Source organism: Heterocephalus glaber, unplaced genomic scaffold, assembly GCF_053883595.1.
Source record: "Heterocephalus glaber isolate CG9 unplaced genomic scaffold, H.glaber_assembly_v1.0 deba00000937, whole genome shotgun sequence".
Taxonomy (NCBI): Eukaryota; Metazoa; Chordata; class Mammalia; order Rodentia; family Bathyergidae; genus Heterocephalus; species Heterocephalus glaber.
In genome coordinates this window covers 12,739,602-12,767,317 of record NW_028258173.1, presented here as the reverse complement: position 1 = coordinate 12,767,317, position 27,716 = coordinate 12,739,602, and the positions used below count along the sequence as shown (strand labels likewise).

Here is a 27,716-nt window from a genome sequence, read left to right as displayed (position 1 = left end):
TTTTAAAAATGCTTTTAGATTTTTGATTCTATAGATAACTTAACTCTGGTGGCTCACAACCTTGGCTGCATTAGAATCACCTGGTGCATTTTTAAGATGCTGAGGCCTGGACCTCACCTTCTGTCACTGATCCTAATCCTCTGGAGGTGGAGGGCTAGGACTCTCTAAACTTTCAACCTTAGATGCATCACTTTTTAAAGCTCTCCAGGTGGTTCTAATATGTTGCTAGCATCACACACCACTGTCCTGTACAACTGTACTCTGATAACTTGAGGTATTTTTAAAATTCACATTTTGATTTGGAAAAATCAGTGGAGACAGCGATTCTGCATTTCCAGCAAGCCCTCAAATGATGCCAATGATGCTTGTCCCCTGGACCACATTTGGAGCAGTACGATCTTACACAGAATTCTCGTTATGCCCTTTCTTTTTTTGGGTGGGTGGGGAGAATTGTGGAGCCGCAGAGGTTAGGCAGAGGTTCCCCACTGCAGTAGACGCTGGGCTTCATGTGGCCGTGCGGTGAGGGTTCTGGATGGAACTGGGGCCAAGGCACTTACTCTGAGTGCAGTCACACGCCCCCAGCAAGGCTTTCTCGTCCTGACTGTAATCTGAAAGGAAGAGGAGGCCATGAGAGCTTGCAGCCATGTTTCTTGGACAGCCAACCGCACCGGGCCCCTTGGCTCTAGTGCAGACCAGCAGCAGGGGAGTCTGTGATGTAACCTGTGGATCTCAGCCTTGACCATTCAGGAAGGGAGCTCCCAGAGCCCAGGGCTGCTGTCTTACTTCTGCTCCACTCCAGCTCCACTTCATGTTTAGCCTGTCAGTGGACATTCCAGCCACATCTGGCAGGGAGGCCCACTCTAGTGTTGTCTCTGCTGATTACTTTGTGTCACATACATGGTTGTAGTATTTGAGAGTACAGATTTGGGGTCAGCAGGCCTGTGTTTGAATCCCTGAATCCCAGCTCCAGTACTGGGATTACCATGTTCCTTAACCTCTCTGGGTCTCAGCTTGCCCACCTGTACAATGGTAATCATAATGTCCATGCCATCAAATTATGGTCTAAGAGGGAACGGACGAGTCAGTTCAAAAGAAGCACTCAATAAACAGTAGCAATCGTCTTTAAGGGTCCTTGTGCCTCAATTATGGGGCTGTGATGAGATTAAGGTTATATGAGGTTTTTCAAAAGCAAAATGGTTTTCTTCTTATTAACCTCTCTATTGTGTGTCAGTGGTAACTGTAATGTTTTAACCCAGACATCTGATCCGAGATGGGCTCAGCCAGCCCCTCTAGGGGGAAGTCAGCCCGTCCTGCCTGATCCCCCAAACCTCACCAGCACTGATGGTGGGCAGGTGCCTCATGTCGTGGAGCAGCTTGCTGACCATGGGGCTGGACCGGGAGTACAGCCCCTGGCGACTGATTCCCAGGTGGAACTGGACCCAGCTGGCATCAAATCGGAGCTGCAGTGGGGGGTCCAGGGAGGTGAGGTTCAGCTGCTCTTTGTAGATCTTGTGTCGTCTGAAAGAGCAGAAGAGTAGGCTTGTTTTTGGTTTTACATTGGAGGCACAAAAATGCAAAGACTTGGCTGGAAACTCCACTCATTTAACAAGTGTATTGAGCATCTGATAAGGGCCAGGCCCCATGCTGTGCTCAGGATACCACGGGAAACAGAAGCCCCTAGTCCCTCCTTGCCCTCAGACTGCTTACAATCTAGTGATTGAAAGAGGCAATAGGTGCACAAATACACGGATACTGAATTACAAACCGTGACATGCTGTCATGGGAAAAGGCAGATTTATGAGTAGAATTCGGAGTCTTTCACAATATGGGGCCTCAGGGAGAGACCCTGAGGCTCTTTGTTCACTTTCCCATTAAAGCAACTGTGTCTCACATCTCCCAGTACTTCCTGTCCTAAGGAGGTCGGGGGAGAAGGTCATGGGTGAGAATAATGGAATAAATAATGGAATAAAGCTGAGTTAGGTGAATCAGTACTACATCAAGGTAAAGAAGAATTAACCAGCCGTTTGCTGAGTGTCCTTGGTAGCCTGTTCTGCAAGGGTAAAGGAAAAAATGATGGCACTGCTATTTAGAGGTTTAGGGTCCACTTTGGGAGATAAGTTGTCTATCTCCGAATACCCACACACTGGGCATTCGGGCTTCAACATACAAATGGGGGGCCCGGCAAACATTCAGTCCATGCCAACCTGCACCTTAATTCTCCACTCCTAGCTCATCTGTCAAGAACGCTCAGGTAGCATGCAAACACTCTTTGAACTACTACTGAGTTTGTTTTTGTTTTTTTTTTGGTACCAGGGATCGAACTCGGGTCCTTGTGCTTGCGCAGCAGGTGGCGAAACCATTGAGCTAAATCCCCGGCCCAGCTATGGAGTTTTGTGACTTTAGACCTGGGTGAGAATATTTCTCCCTAAAAAGGGAGTTTCGTTTTCAGATGCCAAGCTCCTCCTGACCAAGTAAAAGAGTTTCTAGTTCCTTTTGTGAGCTGCATATTAGAGCACTTCTTCAGCCAGGGAGTTTGGTCACAAAGCACAGTGACACTGGTAAAGAAGCCAAAGGCTGCCTGTGAGACACCTGTCTATGCTTTCTCTACCTGCACAGATAACTTCTCAAATTGGAAAAGAAAGCCATGGAAACAGGAGTCCATTATTATCTTTTATATTTGAGAGGCTAATTTCTCTTGATGTTTAAGAAACTCAGAGGCGGAAGTGACAAATTCTGCTCCTGTCAGGCCTTTGAGCTGTCAAGGATAGTTTGCCCTGGTAATCTGGGACCTAGTTACCCCGGCCACTTCTTGTCCCAACTCTTTGTGACTCACGTGTGTATCAAATAACACTGACTGACCTATCCCTGGATTCATTCTTCACTCCAGGAAATACCACACCAAAGGACTGGGCTTCCGTCCCGCAGCTTGGATCAGAATTCTCACTGTACATTCTGCCCATGAATCAGCCTTGCACTACCTGGACTTGGTTTCTTTGGGAGCTAGTGTTCAGCCCCTGGATTTCCAACCGGCTGATGTCAGATACAGGCCTCCAAGCCTGGAGATGAGTTTCTTGCGTCTGGTGTCAGCTGTCTACTCTCTACTCCCCTGGATGTCTGCCCCACCTTCGTTCCTGACATCTGAACGCACAGTCTATTTGGTCTACTTCAAGTCGCCTTTCCACCAGGACTAGGTCAGGCTACCTGCTGAGATAGGTTCAGATTCTTGAAGCTTCGCCATCTGATGAAGACCAGGTTCTTAAGTTTGGACTGGGTTTCTAACTATGAATCTGCTTCATGAATGTTGTTCTTTGTATTCTACTTTCATTGGCCTCTAGGACCCTGTGCTTGGATCTCACTCGATGGCACCCATATCCTGCCTGCGCCTTTTCCTCCTACTTCTCCTTGGTATTGGCTCTTCCTTCCTTTCAGATTCTTACTCCTAAGATCACTCCTACAGAGTTGGCCCCATTGGCCTCGTACTTGTACATCTGCATACTCCGATGAGTCTTCTTGGGACTCCCATTTCTTCTCCTTTTAACCTGTCACTTCCTATTTTTGGTCACTCAACTTTGAGTCCAAAAATAGGCAACCAGAAAGAAAAACTTGGTGAAGCTGGATCTCAAATTGTGACATTTGACATCGTGGTTGAGAACAGGCACAACTAGACCAGGTAGAAGAGATAAAAACAGGAGATTTGGACTAACAAAGCACTTGTAAAGGATACTCTGAGATTACCGTCTCTTTTATACTGGAACAGCTGCCAGGAAGGAGCGTTCCATGTGCAGCCTCGCTTAGTCAGTCTAGCTGTATTAGAAAGCTCTTTGCAGGAGCCAAAAACTTTTTAGTAGCTTCCATCAGTGGGTTTTGATTTTACGCCTAGAGATAGGCAGAACAAATTCCTTTCGTACCTTATAGCCTTTAAAATATTCAGAGATGGTTATCATGCGACTTTGGCATCTTCCAGGTCAAATTCCCTTGGCCACCCTTCATAGGCCAGGGATTTGCATCCATTTTTTTCCTTTTAATTCCCATGAGTTTTAATTTTTTTATTATGAGGGATTGCTCTAGCTTATTGAAAGGCTTATCTGCATCTGTTGATATAACATTTATGTAACCTGTTAATGTGTCCAATTACATTCACTAAATTTTTAAATTTTAAGATATTCTCACCTTTCAAACCGAAATCGCCCAAAATAAAAAACCCTGGTGGGGCCGGGGATTTAGCTCAGTGGTCCCCCTGCCTGCCTCGCAAGTGCAAGGACCTGAGTTCAATCCCTGGTACCCCAAAAAACCAAACAAACCCTGGTGGGGGGCATGATGTGTTGTCTTTTTTGCATCATTATATCCTTTCAGATACAATGTATCTGTAGTCTATTATTTTATTTTATGGTGGTACTGGGGATTGAACCCAGGGGACACTGAGCTTCACGTCCAGCACTTTTTATTTTATTTTGGGACTGTGTAGTCCAGGCTGGCCTAAAACCTGCCATCCTCTTGCCTCTGCCTCCAGAAGAGCTGGAGTTACAGGTGTGTACCATCATGCCTAGGTTGAATTTTTTTTAGAAGGTTACATCTAAGTTGATGTGAGAGATACTCCTGTGACTTCCTTGTTTTGTAGTTTCCTTGCCAAGTTCTTGTATCAGTTTCCTTCTGGTCTGATAAAGTGTGTTGGACTGTATTTCTTCTTTTTCTAGTTGGAAGAATTGTGTTTCAGCTTGGGGAATGTGTCTATGTTGTAAGTGCTTCCTGAATTAGTTTCTACTGGGAAAACAATTTGAATTAGGGTCAATATATTTAATATATACGAAATAATTCAGATTCTCTGTTTATTTTTATGTTCACTTAAAATTATATATTTGAGGATTTTGTCCATTTTACCTATATCTTCTTTTTAAAAATGTATTTATTATCTCTGTTTATGATACATAATGACTACTCTCATTGTGGCTAGTTGGTACGTGTACATGACACATCTTGATTCTTTTTTATGTCCTCTTCCACTCCTTCCTCTCCCTCTAGCTCTTGGTCCCATTCCCATTTGCAGTAGATATATCTTTCTGTTTCCTTTTGTCTTTTATTTTTCTCTTTATTTATACTTTGGATTTCTCATATGAGAGAAATCATACAACATTTAAGCTTGTGCATCTGATTTATTTCACTTGACATTATGTTTTCAGGATACATTTTCCTACAAATAACTCAAATTTATCCTTCTTTAAGGCAGGATAGTATTCCATTGCATAAAAATAGCACATTTTCTTTATCTGTTCATCTGTTGATGGACATGTAGGCTTCTTTGAAGATGTAGCTATTATGAATTGTGCTGCTATAAACATGGATATACATATATAACTGTAATATGATGTCTTTAACTCTTCTGGGAAGATACCAAGAAGAGGAATGGCTAGGTTGAATGGAATTTCTGGTTTCTTTTCAGATCGAATACATCTTTTGCCTTTTTGGCTCAATTTTGATCTTAGTTTTTGCAATGGACTGAATGTTTATATCTCCACAAATTCTTAACCCCCAAAGTGATGGTATTAGGAGGTGGAGCCTTTAGAAGAAGCATTAGTTCTGCTTCCCTGTGATCAAAATACCCAATGTAAATCAACTTAAAGGAGGGAAGATTTATTTCTGTTCCCAGTTTCAGAGATTTCGGTTCACAGTTGGCTGTTGCTGTTGCTGCGGGCCTGAGGTAAGGCACAAGGGGATGAAGGGATGGCAGAGCGAGCTGCTGTCTTTATGGCAGAGAAAGAGAGAGAAAGAGAGGGAGCGAGAAAGAGAGACCGAGACTAAGAGCAGGAAGGGGCTGGGACAAGATGCACCTGCAAAAGTACGCCCCAGTGACTTATTTCCTCCAATGGGGCCCCACTTCCTAAAAGCCCACTCAGCTCTGAACTCATGAAAGTATGGATTCACTCATGAGGTCCTCACTCTCATGATCCAACCACCTCTTTAGGACCCACCTCTGAACATTGCTGCATTGGGAACCACCCCCTTAGTTCAGGAGTCTTTGGTGGGGTGGGCGGCTGTTTCACTTTTAAAACATAACAGGAAGTGATTAGGTCTTGAAGACAGAATTGCATCAGTGACCTTATGAAACAGACCCCTTGTATCTTTGGCCATGTGATAGTGTAGCAAGCAGTCAGCTGTCTGTGAACCAGGAAGAAGGACCTCATTGGATACCCAAATCTCCTGGAGTTTTGATCTTGGAACTTCCACTCCCCACGGCTGTGAAGGAAATTTTTTTCTCTTGTTTATAAGCCACTCAATCTATGGTGCTTTGTTACACCAGCTTGAGTAGAGTAAGACAGTTATGTATACTCATTTCCCTCCTATTTCTGACAACTAGCATGAGATGCAATACTCTGGCTATGGATTGTTCAGTGCAGAAGACAGGAGGATAATCAGCACTCCATTAGGAACGCTTTCGTTCCATTAATATAACTAAATATGGGAATACATTTTGGGAACCATATCACACATCTCTAAGAAAGTATGAGAAATTTTATCATAGGCAGAATTCTAAAATTGGCCTCCAAGTTTCCATGACATCGTCCTGGGAACCTGGGGCTATGATGAACTCTCATTCCCATGATTCCATGTGCTCTGTCTCATGGCACAACGGAATGTAGGGAGATGATCCAGCTGGGCTCAATATAATCACAGGAATCCTTGAAAGCAGAGGTCTTCTCTAGCTGGGAGAGGGAGAATTCAGGAAGGTAGAAACCATTAGAGATTTGACACAGCTCTGTTGGTTTTGAACATGGATTGGGCCAGGCACCAGGGCCAATAGGCTGCCACAGTTTGCTGAGAATGCTCCCGGCTGATGGCCAGCAAGGAAATGGCGGCATCAGTCCTGTAACTGCAAGGAAACGAATCCTATCTACAATGGGAGTGAGCTTAAAAGAGGGCTTCAGAACTCCAGAGGAGACTACGACACCTTGATTTCAGTTATTGCGTGACCTGGTAGAGAATTAGCCAAGCCACCCTGGATTGTTGATCTACAGAACAGATGGGATATTAAATTAAATCTCTAAGTTTGTGGTAACTTGTACATAGTAGGCAGACACTAGTACATATTCTGTGCAAAAAGAAGCTAAAAACCTAAATGCTCTTATTTTAAATATACCTTAAAAAGACACCTTAACTAACATCTTTTTCTTCAATGTAGAAAACTATTCGTGTATTTTAGAGTATTTCTTTGTCATTGAAGTGGTCAATCCGCTTTTGGATAGAATTTGTATTTCTGAGTTCTCCTGCAAGAGAGATGGAGGCTGCAGAACTATTTTGGGAGCTGGTTGATGAATTAAATGCCTAAAGGCATCGGGCAGCACGCATCAGCAAGGACTGCGGCTGAATAAGGAAGGGAGGGGAGAGGGTCAAACTAGAGTGTACCTCGACTGCAAAGTGGAACTTTCAGTTTTTTTCTTTTAAAGAATTGCAACTTCTCCAAACTTCCTCCTGGTGAACACATAACCAACACTTCCTCTCCTCAGCCAAAAAGAAGTGACAGAATATACAGAGTCGAGTTTCCTTTCCACAAGACAGGACGATGAGCTGAGGATGGAGGAAGTGACAGATCCAGGGTAGAGATCTGCTTTATCTCCGTCTTGGCTCCCTCTCTCCTCTGTTCCTTGCTGTAGAAGACCCTTGCCCGCCTGGGCAGTGCAATGGTGATCTGAGGCAAATGGGCCCTGCATCCACTCGGAGCTGGCTTTGAATAAATCTTTACCAAAAGAAATAGCCTCCTTTGATTTGGCCAGCAGTGAGCAAACAAACCTGAGCATATGAACCTCAGTGGGCGGTAACAGGAGCACTCTCCTTATCTACGGGCGAACACCTGCTACCAAGTTTCAGCTCACAGTGGCCATGCCCTGACATTTGTTCATTCATTCTCTCATTCATCAAATATTTGGTGACAGCTCGACACTGAACTAGCTCTTTTTCTCATGAAGTATTTCCCTGGGAAATCATTATTATGAGTTTCCAAGCAAATCTATAAATTCAGATTTGGATCAGAATTTGGACTCTGCTTTTAAAAAATGTTGACTCAAATTTCAGAAGTATTCTGTGTGGGCCGAACAACCATTAAACCTCGCAGTCAGGGTGTGTTCTCTCCCCTGTCTTGTTACAGCAGTTGCAGAGTAAGCAGGCAGTGTGAGTTAATGTTAAGACACTCCCCTTCCACAGGAACTCTGGGGAAAGCACATAAACAAGGGGATGAGGCAAGGAACCCTTGATTATTTTAAGACTTGGGTCTCTAAAAGCAATAGAAAGAAAGATGGCTGGGCCTTCTCTCCCATGAAGGCAACCGCTGGGCTGGCCTTCTACCTTACCCTGCTCCCAAAGGTTAAGAGCAGATCCATGAATCCAGTTACTCCCCTTCCCACTGGGACAAAAGAGCAATTTGTACCATTGCATGATTATTTAAAGTGGCCAATGTTAAATTTCTTCAGATCAAGCATTTTAGGAAAAATTGAGGGAAAGGGCCAAATCATTGACCAAGTCTTTAGGCCTTCAGCCAACTTTCCCTTACTACATTAACATTTATTTTTATTTTAAAAATAGTCTAGTCAGGCTCTAGTTCCCAAGGCTACTTGGAAGTGAAAGCTACGTGACTGCTCAACTCTCTTGAGAGTTGGCTGGAAAGAGGGGAAAAAGTCTCCAGCCAAGTTAGTCACCCAGAACCAAAACAACCAGAACATGGGTTAGGAAGAAGAAGAAAGCTCTGGCTGAGCTGGGGTGTGGGAGAGAGGTGGAGAGGAGGTGGAGTTTTCTTATGACTAGCTGATACCTCATGGATTTTAGCTACAACTATAGGTGGGGATGCAGCATCCAAATAAAAAACATGTGAGTGACAAATTGAGTGTAACTTCTGGACTAGGACACATTCTCCTTAAGACATTCACATTTACTGTTAGGTGGGGATACATGGCTCTCTGATTTGTTATTCTGACCTTGCCAGATCTAGGCTTATAATCTTCCTGGGATGGGGGACTAGAGGGGGGAGCAAGGCCATTCCTGTGTCCTTTCCCTATTTTTGTTTTAATGGTTGAAGTAGAGCTGTCAAGAGTAATTTACTCTTGCAAAAACCTTGCCTGAGTGCTCTCTGCTTGTGGGTGAGCAACCAGGAAGGAGGTGTTGGGGCTGTCTTGGGCATGTAGTTTGAAACCAGCCATGGTTGGAATATGAGGTGTGATTAAAAAAATATAGTGTGGTTTAAATAAAAAATTTATTACAGTAAGAGACACACTGGCATTAATCCCCCTCAAAGTACTTTCCCTCTCTTTGAACACATTTATCTCATTGTTTTTGCCACTTTCTGAAGCAGTTCTGGGAGTGCTCTTTTGCAAATGTCTTTGGTTGTGCTGTTATGGTTGCCTCAATGTCCTGAATCAATTTAAAATGTCTACTTTTCATGGTCATTTTGACTTTGGGGAAGAAGCAGAAGTCACATTGTGCCAGATATGGTGAATAAGCTGGATGAGGACACACTGTAATGTTTTTACAAGCCTGCTTTTCCATTGGATGCCACTTGGCAGCAGCATTCACTATATTTCTGAATACACTTTGAGGACTTACAGAACTGCTTCAGAAAGTGGTAAGAATGATGGGATAAGTACATTTGAAGCAAGGGGAAATATTTTGAGGGAGATTAATGGCAAGGTGCCTTTTATTATAATAAAATTATAAAAATCTAAACATTTACTGTATATTTTGACCACTCTTGTAGTTACACCACGGTAATTGACAAATGTTATAAACCAGGGCTTTCCACCCCCTACTTCAGGGAGGCTGGTTTTCCATTTCTTGCCTGGCTCTCATTCTGGCTGTGTGCTTGCGAGAATAAAAGTGGTGAACATCTAGAGAATTTACCTGCTTTTCTTTTTCCCTATCTCATGCTTAAGGAGAAAAGAAGTAGAATTGTAAAACAACAGTTTATTATGGCAGTAGTAAATATCACTGTGTTTTAAGTGAATATTTAAAAATCCATTTATATAAGATATATATCTACATAGCTAGGTGCAACATCAGCCAACAGTCTTGCATTTTAAACCACTCTTAACTTTTAAAGGTCAAGAAAAAGTATATATTTTGTTCACCTGCACAAAAATAAAACCTCACATTCATGTCATATGTTACCCTCTGCAATAATGAAGTCTTCCTTGAAACTGTTTCCTAAAAGAAGCAGCATCTCTTTTAGAGAAAATAAAAGAGGATTTAAAAATGTGTAATTTACTTCTTTACTTTTGATTAAAAAATATACTTATGTGATTCAAAATTTCACATCTCAGAAATCTTCCAGCCACATTTCCCAGTTGACCCACTTCTCTGTAGAGGCAACTGATATTGACAGGTTTTTAAGATTGTTTCTTCGCACCTTGATGTTGTAGGTATGATCATAAAAAATTCACATAGTCCTGAAAACTTGCTATATTCTAATGTCAGCAGGTTTTCAATTCAGTATACAGAATGCTCTTTGTTCTTTTTAAAGGCTTCGCAATATCCCAATGTATGGAAATCACAGTTAATCCTTATGGTCTGAGTGCTTGTTCTGCTGCCCCCAGTTCATTTACGGAAGCTAGCCCTCAAGATGCTAGTTGCAGGTGGTGAGGGTTTTCAGAGATGATTAGGTCACGGGGTGGAGCTCTCATGACAGGGATTAGTACCCCAATGAAAGAGACCATGGAGAGCTAGCTTGGGCCCTCCACCATGTGAGGACTTAGTGAGAGGTTGCTTTTGATGAACGAGAATGAGTGTCCTCGTGAGACAGTCCTTACCCAGCGCAGAACTTGCCAGTGCCTTCATTTTGGACTCGACCACCTCCAGAGTAGTGAGAAACAGATTTCTATCATTTCTAAGCTACACAGTCTACGGTATTTCATTATAGCAGTCCGAATAGACTAAGACATGACCTGACTCCTTATCGGTACAATTCTGGATTGTTTATAATATTTTGTTATGACAAGCAATATTGTGACATTTAACCATCGTGAACACATGATGTTTCCCAGGTGTGAGAGTGAATCTGAATGATAAATTCCTAGTGTAGCTGTTGGGTCCAAGGGTAGATATATTCTTTTTTTATTTTTTTCTTCACATTTTTACTTTTACTAGTATGTGTTTATAGTACAGTCATCGTTGGCGGTTGGTACCTGGGCATAACATATCTTAATTCTTTGCTACAGATATTACCAAATTGCCTTTCAGTGGCGCCAAGCCCTACCACACTAGGCATGGGATGGAAGCTTTGCCAATACATTTTGATCTCTGTCAAGCTAATGAATGGATAATGGCATCTTGAATTTGCATCTCCACCTTGCTATAGTAAAGCTGAGCATCTTTTTATGCATCCAAGAGTAATTTGTATTTTTGTTGAGCACATTTGTACTGAGTTGTTAATCTTTTTCCATTTATTTTATATATTTAGAAAATTAATCTTTTTCTGTGATTTGCAAATAATTTTTCTGTTTATTATTAATCTTTTGACTTCACTTATGGTGATTTTTTCATGCAAAAATATTGATGTTTTGTGTGGTCAAAATGACCAATCTTTTTATTCATGGCTCTGGGTTCTATTATTCTAGAAAGGCCAATATAACTTTCAAATTACAAGAATACTGAACCCAACCAAACCATGGTTTTCTCTAGTATTCTGTGGTTTTATTTGTTTCCATTTAAATATTTGACAAGTCTAGAACTTATTTAGATAAAATATGTTAGGTAAAAATTCATCCCTTCTCTCCCTCCCTTCCCGATGGCTAGCCAGTTATCTAAGAATCATTTATTAAACAAGCCTTTTCTTCCTAATTTGAAATGTCTTCTGTAGCATTCAATAAATCTCTACTTGGATGTGGGTCTCTTCTGGGATCTCCCTTCTATTTCATGCTCTGTTTAGTTGCACTCTAGTGTGCTAATATTTGAGCCTGAGTTTTATAAAGCACTTTGACAGCTGGAGGGGCTAGTTTCTTTTATTTATTTATTTCTTTTTTGGAACTGGGGAGCAAACTCGGGACCTTGCACTTGCGAGGCAGGCGGCAGAACCACTGAGCTAAATCCCTGGCCCTTATTGCTGTTTTTTTGAAAAAAAGTTTTCTTACATCATTCAACTTGTGTACTCAGCCATATGAATTTTACAACTATCAAAATCTATTTAAAGTGGAAGTCTCAGTTTAAAGCAGGCTTATCAAGTTCCATTATTATGATGCTTTCTTGAATTACTGATGAGAATGTAAATGGGATATATTTCTAGAAGATAATTTCCCACTACATCTCAAAATTTGTAATGAGTTTACTCTTTGATTCAGCATTTTTCATTTCTACAACTTATCCTATCAAATTATTTGCACACCTGAAGAAAATAAGTTAAAGATGTTCACTGAAGGGTTGTTATAACTATAAAAATGGAGGAAATATAAACATCTATGATAGCAGTACTTGAGATTACATTATATGTAATAAAATAGAAGGATATCTAATTTTAGGACAGCATATAGATGAATGTCAAGTTTTTGTTAAAAATCATATACAGGTAGTTAAATATACAGACATATTTGGTTTCCATGAAAAGAACACCCTTACCAAACTTGGTTAGGGTGATGATGAGTATTTTTCATTCCTTATATATTTCTGTAATTTTTCAATCAAACACTTAAACATTAAAAGTGCTTTTGCATACCTGTTCCTCATTCCTTTGTCTCACCACCTGGCATCCTCTGCCAAAACTTTATTTCAGTATTGCCTCTTCTCCTTTGAACTGCCCCTCCCTGAGCTGGCATACAAGCTCTTCTTGGACATGAGTGGTGTGTCACCCACGATTCTTATCACCAACCCACAGTTTCAGATTCTCTTGGCTCCAGGTTAATCCACTGAAGCTATGCTTATCTTATAGTTCTTCAAGACCTTTCAAGGCATCTGAGAACAGCTGCTTTCTTTTTCCTGGAATTCTTAGGTAAGAAGAGACAGTAAAGAAGGAGCCACTAGTGGCCAGAAAATCTGCTTACTACTGCCACCAAGGGGAAAAACAGAACTGGAATTCATGAGCAGCAGAGATCAAAGAGCACGAGGTTGCCCAGGGGCATCCATTGTGTACCTGGCTGCAGCTCTCCCACTTGGACTTCCCAGTCATCTGGCTGGACACCTTCTTCTCGCTGGTCTTCTAGTTGTCTGTTACCTTTTGAATGATGCAAAACCTGCTCCTGATGTGTTGCACACCTGCACTGGTTTTTGGAGATAGTGTCAGCTCCCACTCTACACATCTCACACTGTGGAGGGACTGCCCCTCCCTATCCCCTCCTGCCCCACAGGGTCTAAGCAGGATTCTGAAATTCATTCCCTGCTCCCACAATGATTAAGGACCTTCTGGTTTCTTAAACAAACAAAACCACTTCCCTAATCTTTTGTGCAAGTGAATGTGATGGATGCCTTTCCCGACAGTCACATCATCACTCGGTGCTTTATGAAACCCATGTTTCATCACCAGACTAAATTAGAGTCAAGGCTGTTTCTCTCCCTCTCTAAATCTTCCTCAATATTTTTTCTTGGGACGCGTCCAAGACTTCAGTCCATTTTAATATTGGAGTTTACCTCTAGAAGTCCTCCAGTGACCGTCTCAGAACCCTCGACTCCAGCATAAGCCTTTCTTTGATTCTCTCACATATTGAGTAAACAGCACAAAAGCAAAACATGAGGCTTGTTTTTGGTGACAACGATGACAATGACATAGTCTGACCCATGATGGCATGAGGTGAGTATGTCACAGATGTACAGTGAGTTGAACAAGAACAAATTAAGAGTGCAATCATAGAAAGGGACACAGGGTTTGCCGCAAAGGCCTGCCTCTGCCTCTTGCTATTGGGGAGACCTTGAGGATCGAGATAGTGCTGTGGTCATAGACTGTGTCAGTATCTTTTATAGTCCTACAACCACTGCATGAGAGACATATTCTTCTCATAATTTGCAAATGAGAAGGCTGAGAACAAGGTATGTTCTTTTTTTTTCCAGTGCTGGGGATTGAACCCAGGGCCTTGTGCATACTAGACAAGTGCTCTATCACCAAGCTGCATCCCAAGCCCAAACTATAGTCTTAAAAAGTAGTTTAAGCCCTCTCAGCTACAGTTTACCTATTGTAGAAAATGGCAGTCTTGTTAGCTACCTCATTATATGCATAAGAATTAAGCACAGTCATAAAAAATACCAGTGTCGGCACACAAGAATGGTCATTATTTTAAGTTATTATTTTCTTCATTTATAAAGAAATGAGAGAGATGATGAGTTTTCAAAAACACAATTCTACCAGGTAACTAGAAACAACCAGCTTTGCAAGCCAGAGCAAAATTCCCTGGAATATTCCATAAGCAAGGGAACAGCATCTCTATCATAGGGTTGCATTAGACACAGCCATTGACAGACCTTGTCATGTCTGTGAGTCATAAATCATCCAGCGGACCTCAGAGTCCTGCTGTAGCTTGTCTGTGATCTCACAGTGTGTAGAAGAAGCATTAACTAAATTGAAAGCAGGACAGAAAAAGCCAGGTAGGTCTGGGCTTGGGATGTAGGAGAATGTAGGACACAGGAAGGCGCGTCTGGCATGGAGATGGTTAGGAAGTCTGGAGGTGAAGCTTATGTGGGTGATGTAGGAGCCTGGATTCTCATTCTATTTTGGGGATTCAGGGAGCTGAGGGTGCCAACCTGTACCATGTTTCCTTCCACCATCTCAAGGGCAGAGTCACTGGGGTGTGGCACTAACTGGTCAGGTCCTATAAGGCTAGGAGGGAGACCCTGCTGTGACTGACTCAGAGGGCTCAGGGAGGATTTGAAGATTCCAGAAGCTTGGGCAGGCTCCCCACACTCTTACTCAGCAGCCACATGGCTTCACGTCTGAAAACCCCCTCTTGCCTACATTTCCTTGTCTTGAGTTAGAAGGAACAGGATTGACATCCCCATCTCCCACATGGTTTCAAGGCCTTGATGTCTTTATTTTATGTGTAGGCTCCTTGTGGGTTTGGATCAGGCCCCTTTAGGTTGATATGTTATCAGAGCCAGCGAATGCTGTATAGACACAGCAATTCTCTCTGCTGTTGGACAGGAGGCACAGGGACAGAATCAGAATGGAAGCTTGGGTCACACACCACTCATGTCACTGTATTTTCCTTCAAGCTGCTCATTCCTATGTTTCCTTTGCTACAAAGTACAGACATCTTTGATTTCTTTTCTTTCCAAATCTTGTAGTTTTGCATCCAGAACCTTTAATTTTTCATATTCTTCCTGCTGCCTGTGCCTTAACTCAATCCTCATCTATACTGGAAAACCCTCCTACCTGGTATTTATGACCCCGGCCTTTTTTTCTTACTTCATGCTGGGTCCCACCACCACCAAAATAACTGTCCCAAGCACAGCTCCAAGCACATACTTCCTACAAGATCCTTCAATGGGTTCTTGTTATCCATAACCTCTAGTCCCAATTTCTTGCTCCCGCATCCCCAAGCAGCCTCTTCTACTCCATAGTCTAACCCCACCTATTGCCCTTCTCCCTAAATTCTTGTGTTTAGTGTTCTCATACTTGTCTTCCTGACCATGCTGTTCCTTCCTCTTGGAATGCCTGCTTCCACATTTTCACCTTCAGAAATCCTTCCCAGCCTTTGGAGCCAAAATTCCATGGACCTTCTCATTTAAATTGTTTCCAGCTCTCTAACTCCATAGAATTTTTCTCTCTTGTTCCCTCAAATTTTCATACCATGACTATTCTTCTGTTGCTATTGCCATATTTGGAGTAATAGTGATTAAGGCACTATTTCTTGGCAGACAGTGGGCAGAGGCAATGCCTTGTTCATCTTTGTGCCCCTTACAAAATGTAACACAACACCCTGTACACAGAAGGTACTCATATTTATTACAGAAAGAAGTTGGAAGCTCTCAAGAACTATCAACATATGCAGCTACAGTGGTTAGAGTATATTTTTGGTATTGGTGGGCTACAAAATATTTCAGAGATTTGATGATTTATAATTTGAGACAAATCTGGACTTCTTTCCTTTAAATTTATTTTTTAACAGAGACATTAAAATCCTAAATTTATACATTTTTATGAGGTACCATGTGATGTTTCAATATATGTAACATGTAGTGTTTAAATTGGGCTAAACATAGCTATCTCCTCAACTATTTGTTATTTTCTTTTTTTTTTTGTACCGGGGATCGAACTCAGGTCCTTGCAATTGCGCAGCAGGCAGCGAAACCACTGAGCTAAATCTCTAGCCCTATTATTTTCTTTATGGTAAAAATACATGAAATCATTTCTTCTAGCTTTTTGAAAAATCTGTTATCATTGTTTACAGTCATCCAACTGTGAAATAGCACACCAGAACTTCTTACTCCTATCTAACTGTAACTTGGTATCCATTGAACAAACTTTCCCCGTAAAAATTAGGTCTTCCTCAAATTATTTCACACTGAGTTGTCTACAAAGAAAAGTTGCAAAATAAGAAAAACTCCATGAGACCCAGCAGGTCAGAAAGGGTAAATAGCAAAAGGGTAGACAACTGTCTATGATTTTGAACATCACCAGATCACTCAGAACCAAGGTTTGGCACAAGTAAAAATTATATATCTACATTTTTAGGTGGATTGGGCCAAACGAACTTTTCAATAATTTCATGCAAAATCATTTTTGGATGTCCTGGGAAACCATATTTCTTTGGATAGTTTTCAGTATCAATTCTCCAGAGGAAAATAAAAACTTTCAACATCCTAAGACCTAAAACTGAATGGGAGCAAGCTGGTCTTTCCAGTTTTAAGGATTGTCTTGGTTTTACTCCCGCCTCTTTGGCCACTTGGTGTCTGTCTCCCTTTCAGTCTTCCTTGATGTGTCACGAAATGCTAGAATTCCTAGGGGTCTATCCTGGCCCTCTCCCTCCCCTCTCCATCTTCACGTCTGACATGATTGTATCCACAACTATAACTTCAATTTCCACTTGTTTGCAGAGGACTTAGAAATTTACACCTCCAGCCCTCTGAGCTGTAGATCAAAATATCCAGCTGCTTATTTCTGTAAAGGACAAGGTAACAAATATTTCAGCCTTCCTGGGACATATAATGTTTCAACTCCACTCTGCCCTTAGAGCATTGAAAGGCCCCTTACATAACCAGTAAATGAATGGGTGGAACTGTGTTCCAGCTCAGCTGCATTCAGTACAGCTGTGCCCCAAAACAGGTGCTCAAGGGCTGGATTTGGTTTGCAGGTCATGGTTTTCCAGTATCTGTTTCAAAAGCACCTGTATTCACTATTGTACCTTCAAGAGCAAACTCATGATCTTCCTGCTAAGGCTGAGGTTTTTGCTCAGGTGGAATCTACTTGCTTAGGTCAGGTTCTCCCTGAAGCTGATCCTGGGCGTTGCACTGAGGAGCAGGTGTTTTCTTAGGAAGGTACTCCATGGAGAAACTGGTAAGAAAGAGAGGGGAGCAGGGCAGGGTGAGGAAGAAGTCAGATGCAGGTGTGATTTCAGGTGAAGTCCCAGACTTGGTCTGATCCTTCAGGAAGCTCTTGAGTTTGTTATACCTCAAAATGTGTTCTCCACTGAGGCCAAGGATGTGGGCTTTTGTATATTCTCTCATCAGTCACTGGCTATGAATATTCTGTAGGGGAAGGGATAGTGGGGGGAGTGTTAGTTTCCTGTGGCTACTATGGCAAATTACTACCAACTTGGTGGCTTAAAACAACAGACATTTAGGGCCGGGGATTTAGCTCAGTGGTGCTGCTGCCTGCCTCGCAAGTGAAGGGTCCTGAGTTTGATCCTCAGTACAAAAAAAAAAAACCAAACCAAAAACCCAGAAATTTATTATCTCATACTTCTGGAGGCCCAAAGTCTAAAATCAACTTATCAGCGGGCCTTCGCACTTTAGGGAAGAACCTATTTGTTTCTTCCAGCTTTCGGTAGCTCTGTGTGCTCCTTGGCTTGTGGTTGCATCACTCTAATCTCTGTCCCTGTGACCATCTCGCTTTGCCCTCTTCTCTCTTATATGATACTGTGACATTTAGAGCCACCCAGCTGATCCAGGGTCATCTCCTTATTTCAAGATACTTACTCATACCCACAAAGACTCTTTTCCAAATGACTAAGGTGACATTCAGAGGTTCCAGGGTTTTCTTTACCATGTTTGTTTTTTTTTTTCCCTAAAATGTAAGAAGCAGAACTCCCAGGTAATCTGGATCTTACAAGGGTGAGGTCACTAGCAACAGAACATACAGAAGTTGAAGGATGGGTGTAGAGCTTGGAAGGGAACCAGTATGGGTGTACAGACCACTATCCATCTGGTTGGGTGAGCCAGAACCTGAAGAGTTACCCTGAAATTTCTCTCTCCTACCCTACAATAACTACTCTTTCACCAAATCATGTAGATGTTACCTCCTCAATAGCTCTTAGATCTGTTCATCCTTCTCCTCTTTATCATCACCATCCTAGTCTAAATCCCTGGAATTTCTTCAATAGCCTCCTACCTGGTTATGCCCAGTCAGATTCCCATTAATGAGCTCTCCTTAGTGTAACCAGAATGATTGCTTTTTTGAAATGCCATTCTAATGGAGTCTCCTGCTTAGAAGAATTCAATGTCTCTCCACTGCAGATAAATGGACAAGCTTCATTAATATCACCTATGGGGCCCATAACGGCCAATGTGATAACCATTAACCACATGTGACTATTTAAACTCATTTAAAAGTTAATAGAATTAACAATTTGGCTCAACAGCATGCCAGCCACATTTCAACTGCTCAGTGACTATCGTATAATGATTGAATATTTTCATCACGTTGAAAGCTCTATTGGACTCACTAGTCTAGACTCATGTTACAGTACCCCAGCTACAAAAGCAAGGGTCCACCCACCACATGGGCTGGGAACATGTTCTTGCCTTGGCCAGGGGCACTTTTCACTTTTTCCTCCCCTCTTTGCCTCCTTACATCCTTTTCATCTGTCCACCAGGTCAGGTCTCAGTTTCTTTAAGTATGCATCAGTCCCTGAATGGGTTCTGTGTCCTTCTTTCTGTGTTCCATTGCATGATGTGCCTCTCCTTCATGTATTCTACATGTACAATTTCACATTGCTCATGGTTATCTACTGAAGCATCACAAGGGTAGACTCTGGTATTAATCAGCTTTCTTGTCACTGGAACACAATGCCCAACACCACAATTTACAGGAGAAATTTAATTTGGCTTGTAGTTTCAGATGATTCAGTTCATGGCTAAGGCAGAAAGATCATGGCAGAGGGTATGGCAGAGCAAAGATGCTTAGATCATGGCAGCTGGGAAGCAGAGCAGGGGAACAGTGCCAGAGAGGAGGGGCCAGGGACAAGATATAGTATACAAGGTCACACTCCAATGACCTATTCAGATATGCCTAGAAGTGTGATTTGATAATCTCCTTGACAGTTCCCAAGCCAATCAGGTTGACACAATCAAGCTTAGCCATATCTAATTCTGTCCAACTCTGGGTCCTTAGCATTTGGTGTGTAACATGCAGGAGCCTGCAATATTTATTATGTCCCAAAGCAGGCTGTAAAGAGTTAACCCCACAATTGGCTTGTTTATAGAAGGGAGTCTGGCCAAAGCCTATGGGCTGAGGTCAGAGTAACTCAAACCCAAATTCCATTTCTACAACTAAAACCTTTTTACTAGAAGGACAATGCTGTAATTACAACCATATATTTTGTTTATTCTGTTCCTAATTCAAGAAAGCTTTGTCTTGTCCTTTACTAGGCTTCCTTACATTAATTTCCATAGAAACTGCACAATTGCACATCCTCTCACATGCTCCTGCCCTTGCACATAGCTCGCCTTTACCCCAATTGATTACCAAGAAATATCAGTGGCTTGGACTGGCCAGCACCTTTGTCGGTTGCACCGGCTTTGGTCATGGTGACATCCTGCTTTCTTTCTCTCTTACTCCTGTCTTTAGTTTTTATTTTCCTCAGGCCTATGTCTTACACTGGGCAGGAGCCTGGAGCCTACTGCAGAGATTTCCACTAATGTTTCAGGGGTCCCCAGTATAACAGATCTCATTAAGTGCTGGTAGAGTAAATGAGTGTTCTCCTTATTCTAAGCATACTAGGTGCACACCTATATGAGAACTACCTTCCGTATTTTTTTTTGAAATACAGCTAATGGGAGTCACAGGCTTCATCAAGGCCAGTTTACGATAAGTAGCCTTGAATGCTTTTTGGATATCGTATGTTTGCTGTATTAAAATTTCTAGAAATACTACTTCTCATCCTTCCATCTTTCCACTGGATTGTCTCTTAAACCTTTCCATTCTCCTGAGTCAGGATGGACTAAATTTATAATGGGAAACAATGTTTATGCTTTCTGCTGAAGTAACTAGTCTCCTTTTGGCATTTGGCCACAACCTTTATTCCTAGAAGAATGATCCCAAGTCCTCTCAAGAATAGCTATTTAAATGGCATGCCACAGAATTCATGCTTTGCTAATTCACCAGTTACCAAGCTGTTATCAGAAATGATGCTGTTTTGGCTTTAAAAGCACACACTGAGTTTTCCCTGGAGAGGAATTTGGTGGTAATCCCTTGTTTCCTAATTGCTTGAACCCTAGCTCATTTCCTGGAGCTGTTCATTCCTGAGCAGTTTTATGAGGTGCCATGCCAGGCGGAGAGCAGTCATGGATTCCACCATGTCTTATGATCCGGGTAGAATAGACAACCTGCAGGACTTCACAGAGCCCTTGGTCATTGGTGCCTGGGATCTTGAACAGGAAGGCAGGAATCGGGCTGTCAGGCATCTAAGCAAACATTTTTGTTGTTGTAAACTCAGTTTACTGGTCTTTGTGGTGTAGCATCAGAGGAGAAATGCAGCAACAGTGAAAGGTTCAGGCCACATATTTTCTTCTCAACAAAGCTCTAAATTTGTGGAGAGCAGAGATCTGCCTTGGATTTCTTTTGCATCCTCCTCAGTGTTTGGCAAAGTGCTATGCACACAGTAAATACTTTATAAATAACTGATTTAATTAACTGATTATTAGCTGACCAGACAAATTTCCTGCTGTAAAGGGTCCGTCATATTTCAAAAGACTAGAATCAAAACTTGAGGCAAAAATCTCTTGAGCACTAGAGTTCCATCTCCATTATAACAGAGTTCATAAGTTTGGTCTTATTCATTTTCTGAATTTCCAGAGGTTTTCTATTAAAAATTATGAAAGCCAGTGTGAGATTCTATGGTATTTAGCTTTCAATTAAATTTTGCATCTGTATGAGCCATATGATTATTTCAATGTTCTTAATGTTGTCGTTGGTCTTAGAACATTTTCTCAGAGTTGTTCCCTCCCTGCCCTCTCAAAAGTCTAGATGAATCTGAGAAAAATTTCCCTTGCACTGTTCTATTTCTCCTGTGACTAAAAAGGATCCAGGTTTTGTGGGTCCTTAGAGGATATGATTTGTGGGAGTATCTTTGAGAAGAATATAAAATGATAGGCACAAAATTAATACAATAAAAGAATATTTAGAATGAGAAAATAAATCAACAAGTGGCCTTGATCACCAAGTAAGTCCCTTACTTCCGAGATCCCTTACTAATGCAGAATACTTCGTGATTGCATCCTGGCTGATCTCCTTACTTAGATCCCAAATCTATAGCTGCCAGCACACACAGGGCAAATGAGGGATCCTTGGCAGATCCTTGCCCTCGAGAAGCTTAGAGCTTAGTTGAGAAACGTCATGATGAATCTGTCTCTGACAGGCTATTATGCCATTCCCAACCCAGAAATAGTTTTTGAACCCCTAGCATATGACTTTCAGGCATCTTATTTTGGGGAAATCAGGAGATTTATCTAATGCACCTTCTTGCTTCTCCTGTCCCAAGCAAGAGAAGTAGCCCAGAGTGGAAGGTATTGCAGCTGAGAAGAGCACTGGGCTTTAGAAATTGCCTTTCAGTGTTCACTATTTGAAAGGACTTTATTGCTGAGACCCCAGCATTGAGTTCCTACTGGCTGTCTGAGCTCACTTTAGAATGACATAGAGAACCAACTTTCTCCAAAAAGCATTGTTGGCAGACTGGGTTGATTCACCATCAAAATCCTGTGGGTGGGAGAATGCTGACTGACATTATGCCATGAACTCAAGGAGCATATTTCCCACTTCATGCTTTTCTGTTCAATTTGCTTCCATGAGGTCAAACAAAATCCATAGAAGCTGTGAGACCATATTACTGAGCTGGAGCTGCAGCGATCTGCCAGACTCCAAAGTGAGTTTCCAATTGCTTATTTCCTCATTTCACTTCCAAAACTAATGGCAGAGCAGTGACATGGAGTGGAAGTGACTGAGTTGGCGAAAGGGCATCCACCCTTTGGAGTCTGTCCTGTAGCCCTGATGGGGCATCAGCTTCAGCTAGTTCTAGAACCAAAGCTTGATTTTCAGAAGTAGGTGATGGGATGACACTGCTGTGTCTAAATCAGAGTCACCACTAGTAATGATTCTGGAACTCTCTATACAGGGGTGGAGGTGGAACAGGCAGGTCTCTCATCCCAAGTCCTGGCTTTGTCACTCACAGCTGTGTGACCTAGGGCAGGTCTGTCTGTCTGTCTGTCTATCTATCCATCTATCTATCATCTATCCATCTATCTATCATCTATCCATCCACCCATCACTCCTCATCCCATCTGCAAAATAGGGAGAATAAATGTACCTACCTTTGGGATTTTAGTGAGGATTAAATGAATTAATTCTTTATGTGAATTATTGTTTCTGGACTATATTTGTATAGGTGCCTCTGTGCCTCATGCATGGAAAGAGGACTGAGAATTATTTGTGTTTTGCTTCACTTTCTATTAATGTGAGTTCTGCTTGCCAGGATGGAGGTAAGAACTCTATTTTGCATTTCCTAGGATGGTCCCTGTAGTAGGCAGAATAATGGATCCCCAAAAGATGTCCATGTCTAGCCCCTGGAACTTGTGAATGCTGCTTTATCTGGCTGAAGGAACTGGAAGATGTGATTAAATTAAGGATCTAGATGACCTGGGTGGACCCAAAATGAGGTCACAGGCCCCTCATAAGGCAGATGCATAAGAAGAATACAGAGAGGAGGGAAGAGGCAATGCAACCACGGTGGCTGAGATGGTCAGGAAATGGCCTGGGTCCCAAGAAAGTGGATGAGACAAGAACTGGAGTCTCTCAGGAGGGAGCGTACTCTTGTATACTTTTTGATTTTGGACTTCCCACCAGTAGAAATGTATAATAAGCTTGCATGAAGCCTCTCGGTTTGTGGTCACTTGTTAAAGCAGCTCTTGTGAATGAATGCAAGCAGCCATTGGCAGATACAGTAGATGGAGTCACTGAGAAGCACTAGGCATGGCATGGTTCTTGAGCACTGCTGATGCTGAGACCAAGCTCAAAGGCACTCCCTAAGGATCACCTTTTCCATGCCCAGGAACTGTCACTGAGAAGTGGATGGTAGTTGGCTGGAGAGAGGTTATTGTTTACAATCCCATCTCAAATTCTGAAACTTGAATTCTGCATATTGAACCCCTTAGGGCAGTCAGAAACCAGTGCTCAGCTGGATTCACATCTGTGCTGCCATGTCCTTCCTTTCTGTGTCTCCAGAAGCCCCTCTTCCTCATATCTGTTTCCAATACTCCTGGCTTTTATTTTCCACTGTTGTACATACTAGTAACATGTGTGGTGCCCTTACCCTGTGTCAGCACCTTCTGGAAAGCACTTCACGAGACTCAACTTATTTCTCTTCACAGCAACCCAAAGAGGCAGATCCATTTTACAGATGAAGAAGCTGACTTGAGCTAGCTCAAGGTCACCAGACTGGTGAGTGGTCGCTGCAGAGCAGTGATATGAGTCTGGTGACTGGTGCCACTCGCCATTACTTATGAGGTGTGGTCGAAAAATACAGTGAGTAGAGTATTTAAATTAAAAAAATTTATTACAATGAAAGACACATTGCCATCAATACTGCCCCTCACTTTGAACACGCTTATCCCATCATTCTTGTCATTCTCTGAAGCAGTTCTGGAAGTGCTCTTTCTTGAGTGTCTTTGGTTGCACTTCTATGGCTGCTTTAATATCCTGAATCAGTTCAAAACACTTTCTCTCTCATGATCATTTTGTTCTTGGGGAAGAGCCAGATGTCACATGGTGCCAGATCTGGTGAATAACGTGGATGAGGACACAATGTAATGTTTTATGAACCTGCTTTTCCATTGAATGGTACTTGGCAGCAGCATTCACTGTATTTTGACACTCATGAAAGATTTCCAGAACTGCTTCAGAAAGTGGCAAGAAGAATGGGATAAGTGTGTCTGAAGCAAAGGGGAGTACTTTGAAGGGGATTAACGGCAATGTCTTGTTTACTATCAATACATTTTAAAAATTTAAATATTCACTGTATATTTTGATCACCATTTGTATATACAATTGGAGAGTAGAGATAAAATGACTTGTTTAACTGATGCAGAAATCTGAGATAAAATTAGGGATCCTAATCTTCCTGACCCAAAATATGACATATTTTTTCATAGTCTTGTCAATGTGGCCAGACTTGCTCATTTTATTCAGACCCTGCTGATTGCAGATGGGTGGCCTAACATCTGAGTCTACAGGGTTCCAGGTTGATACAGATGCCCATAGCAAGCCAGGGAACCTTCTAGGAGTTGGGCCAATGATTTCAATGAGAAAGCTGCATCTCTCCCTCCATAGTAACTTTCAGGCTGATTGTTGAAGATGTGGGTGAATATCCGGGAGGAGAACAAAAGAATCATCTCTGGTTGCCAGAGTCCCATCAGGGATCTGCAGATTCCTTCAGTTGGTCCATGTCTCCCAGATTCTAGTCCTTGTATACACTTAAGAACCAAAATGGTTAACAAACATCACTGGCTCCACATGAAAATGGAAAGAGCTGTAAACTGTAACCCCTCTGGGAGAGTGGCAGCGCATATAAAGGCCATAAAGGCCCCTACAAGTCCTGCAGGCAAATCTGTGATGTGTTCAGAAGGAATGTCTCACTCTCTCCTTACATAGCACAGGGTAGTACCTCTGGATTCTGTGTGTACACAACACACTTTCAGAAACACGAAATTTCAACACTAGACTGAGGAGCTCCTAAACCTATTTGTGATGTGGTGCTTCATGCGGTAGATTAACTAACTAATGGTCAGCTTGGAATGCCCAGCTGAATTGAGTCAGCGTGGTTTGGGTGTGGAAGACTCATTTGAGGATTGTTGCCAATGGCAAAAAAGAGACCTGGAGATGAAGATCATGGGCTGTTGATTTTCTAGGGGAAGCTTGCTGTGGTTAGATTTCCTGATTCAAACTTGGCTGTTCTCATGGGAGGAGGAGCTTGGGGCCTCACTGTTGCTGGGAATGGCTGCTGTTCTCATCAGGGGAGCTCTACACTGGAGCCAGGAAATGATCCTCACAGTGAAGATTCCTCACCCTGGTGCCACAAATCCTTCATCCCACTGGTACAGGTTTTCTGGCTTCCACCACTGGCCATTGGGTCTTTCTGGTACAGATCCTCAATACAGACAAGCATGAGACATTGCTGTGGGCTCTAGGCCACTGGCTGGACTCAGGGAGGACACTGGCTTGGGCTCTAGGCCTTCAACTGGACTTGGGACACTGTTGTGTGATCCAGCCTCTTGGTAGGATTCTTTGGGTCTCTAGTGTGCGGATAGATCTCTTGCACTTCTCTGCATTTGACTTTTTGGGTGACTATTATATAATAATCCTATAAATTATGTGTCCTGTAGTAAATCTATTCCCTTGCAAACCACAACTACAACACTTCACAAAGCAGGGGCCTCCCAGCCACATCTTTCTTTCCATCTGTCTGTTGCCTCCTTGGTATGGACCTGTGGTTCACAACTAGGAGTGATTTCACCCCTTGAGGGACATTTGGGAATGTGTGGAGACACTTGTGGTTGTCACAGCTGGTGGAGGGAGTGCTAAGGGATGCTGTAAACTTCCTACAATGCAAAGGATAAACCCACACAACATAAAATTATCTGGCCCCAAATATCAGTTATACTCAGGTTAGAAACCCTGGGCAGGAGCCATAGAATCATGAGTAAATAAAGTACTTAATCCCCTGATGGCAACCTGAAAATTGCTGTGATGGATTTTGGGCTCTTTGCAATTTAATATTTTCCATAGACAGCATAAAAGTCTTCCTCAGGGCCCCTTACACATTTTATATTTTCTACACAGCAAAAAGTGAAGATATTACTTAACTGTTAAAAAAAAACAACTCACAAACTTGAGTCAGCAAGCATTTAGTTGTCACTCATCCCAACCTAATAAGCATGTTGCTAAAACACTAACACACATGTTACTTGCAAAAGATGCAGTATCAATCCATTTAAATGTCATGATTTTGCTTCTTCTTTTTTTTTCTTTTTTGGTACCGGGGATCGAGCTCAGGACCTTGAACTTTCGAGGCAGGTGGTGGAACCACTGAGCTAAATCTCCAGCCCGATTTTCATCTTCTGTGTAATCATAAAGTAAATGAGTATGCATCACACACACACACACACACACACACACACATGCACGCATGCGCGCTCAGTTACCAAGTAGTATTGACATTGGGTGGGTATGAATTCTCTCTCTCCTGGACCATTTTCCTGAGTGCAGAATGCAGAAATGTGCCTAAAGGCAATACTTTGAGTGGACAAAAAAAAAATGAAGAAGGGTTAAATCTGTACCCTGGGTCCTTTAACAGTCAATGGTTTACGAGAATATAATTGTTAAAAGTATTTGAATTTTGCCTTACTGCCTAATACATAGGCATGGGCATTTGAAGGAGAGAAGGATTAGAATGTAGGGAAGATCTGGGTGTAGGGGATTGCAGTAGGAGGGTGGTCCAGGGACACAGATTTTCAGGGTTTGTAGGCACATTTCCCTGCAGTTAACCCAGATTAAATTCTTTCAAGTCCTTGGCTTGTGAGCTAGTGCTAATTTACATGGTATTATTTTTCCACTTGATTTTAAAACAGAATAATTGTGGATTTTGGCTTATTTTCCTCCTCAGCATAGTCAGCCATGTGGTAAAATAATTTATTGAGATATTAATTCATTAGTTTTGTTCTTCCAGAATTTTACCCACCTCTGTTCTAAGAAGGAAGTTGAATCTTTGTGTTTCCTTGTTTCAGAGGTTATTTATGATTCAATATCAATTGGAGGTTTAGACAGGTAGACAGGCTTTCTCCACTCCATCTCTGAACTTTTCTCTTTTTTCTTTCCTTCTCTCTCTCTCTCTCTCTCTCTGACAGTCTATGCTCAGTGAAGAAGAAATATGCTAGGCAGAGGGATTGACAAAGAATAGAAAGTGCATAAAGAAGCATAAAATTTGGGGAAAGTATGAAGATTCTCCAATATTAGGAAAGGAAAGTTGGCTGGGGCCCTGCGTCTGGCCTGTTTCCCAGAGGTGACCCATGAAGGAGGAGAATGCTTAGGTGGTGCTAGAAATACTGATTGTAGGCACTAGAAATCCAGTTTCAGGGGCTGGGGATTTAGCTCAATGGTTCCACCGCCTGCCTTGAAAGCAGAAGGACCCGAGTTCGATCCCCGGTAGCAAAAAAAAAAAAAAAAAAAAGAAATCCAGTTTCAGGGAAGGATCCTGGGTTTGGGCTTGATCCAGAAGCATCAGCACCACCCACCTTCAGGAGACCAAGTGATGGGACAGGAATGGAGTCCTGTCCTCAAA

At 42.2% G+C, this 27,716-nt stretch overlaps 1 protein-coding gene across 1 annotated transcript in view; it reads right to left on the bottom strand.

Annotated features, from left to right (window-relative positions):
- Positions 1 to 27,716, bottom strand: part of Fam20a (FAM20A golgi associated secretory pathway pseudokinase) — a 56,392-nt gene that overhangs the window by 13,307 nt on the left and 15,369 nt on the right. Inside the window, exons 2-3 of the mRNA XM_004870287.4 lie at positions 1,334 to 1,518; positions 558 to 608 (exon numbers count right to left, since the gene is read on the bottom strand). Coding sequence (XP_004870344.1) covers positions 558 to 608; positions 1,334 to 1,518 — 236 coding nt within the window. The remainder of the gene's footprint in view (positions 1 to 557; positions 609 to 1,333; positions 1,519 to 27,716) is intronic.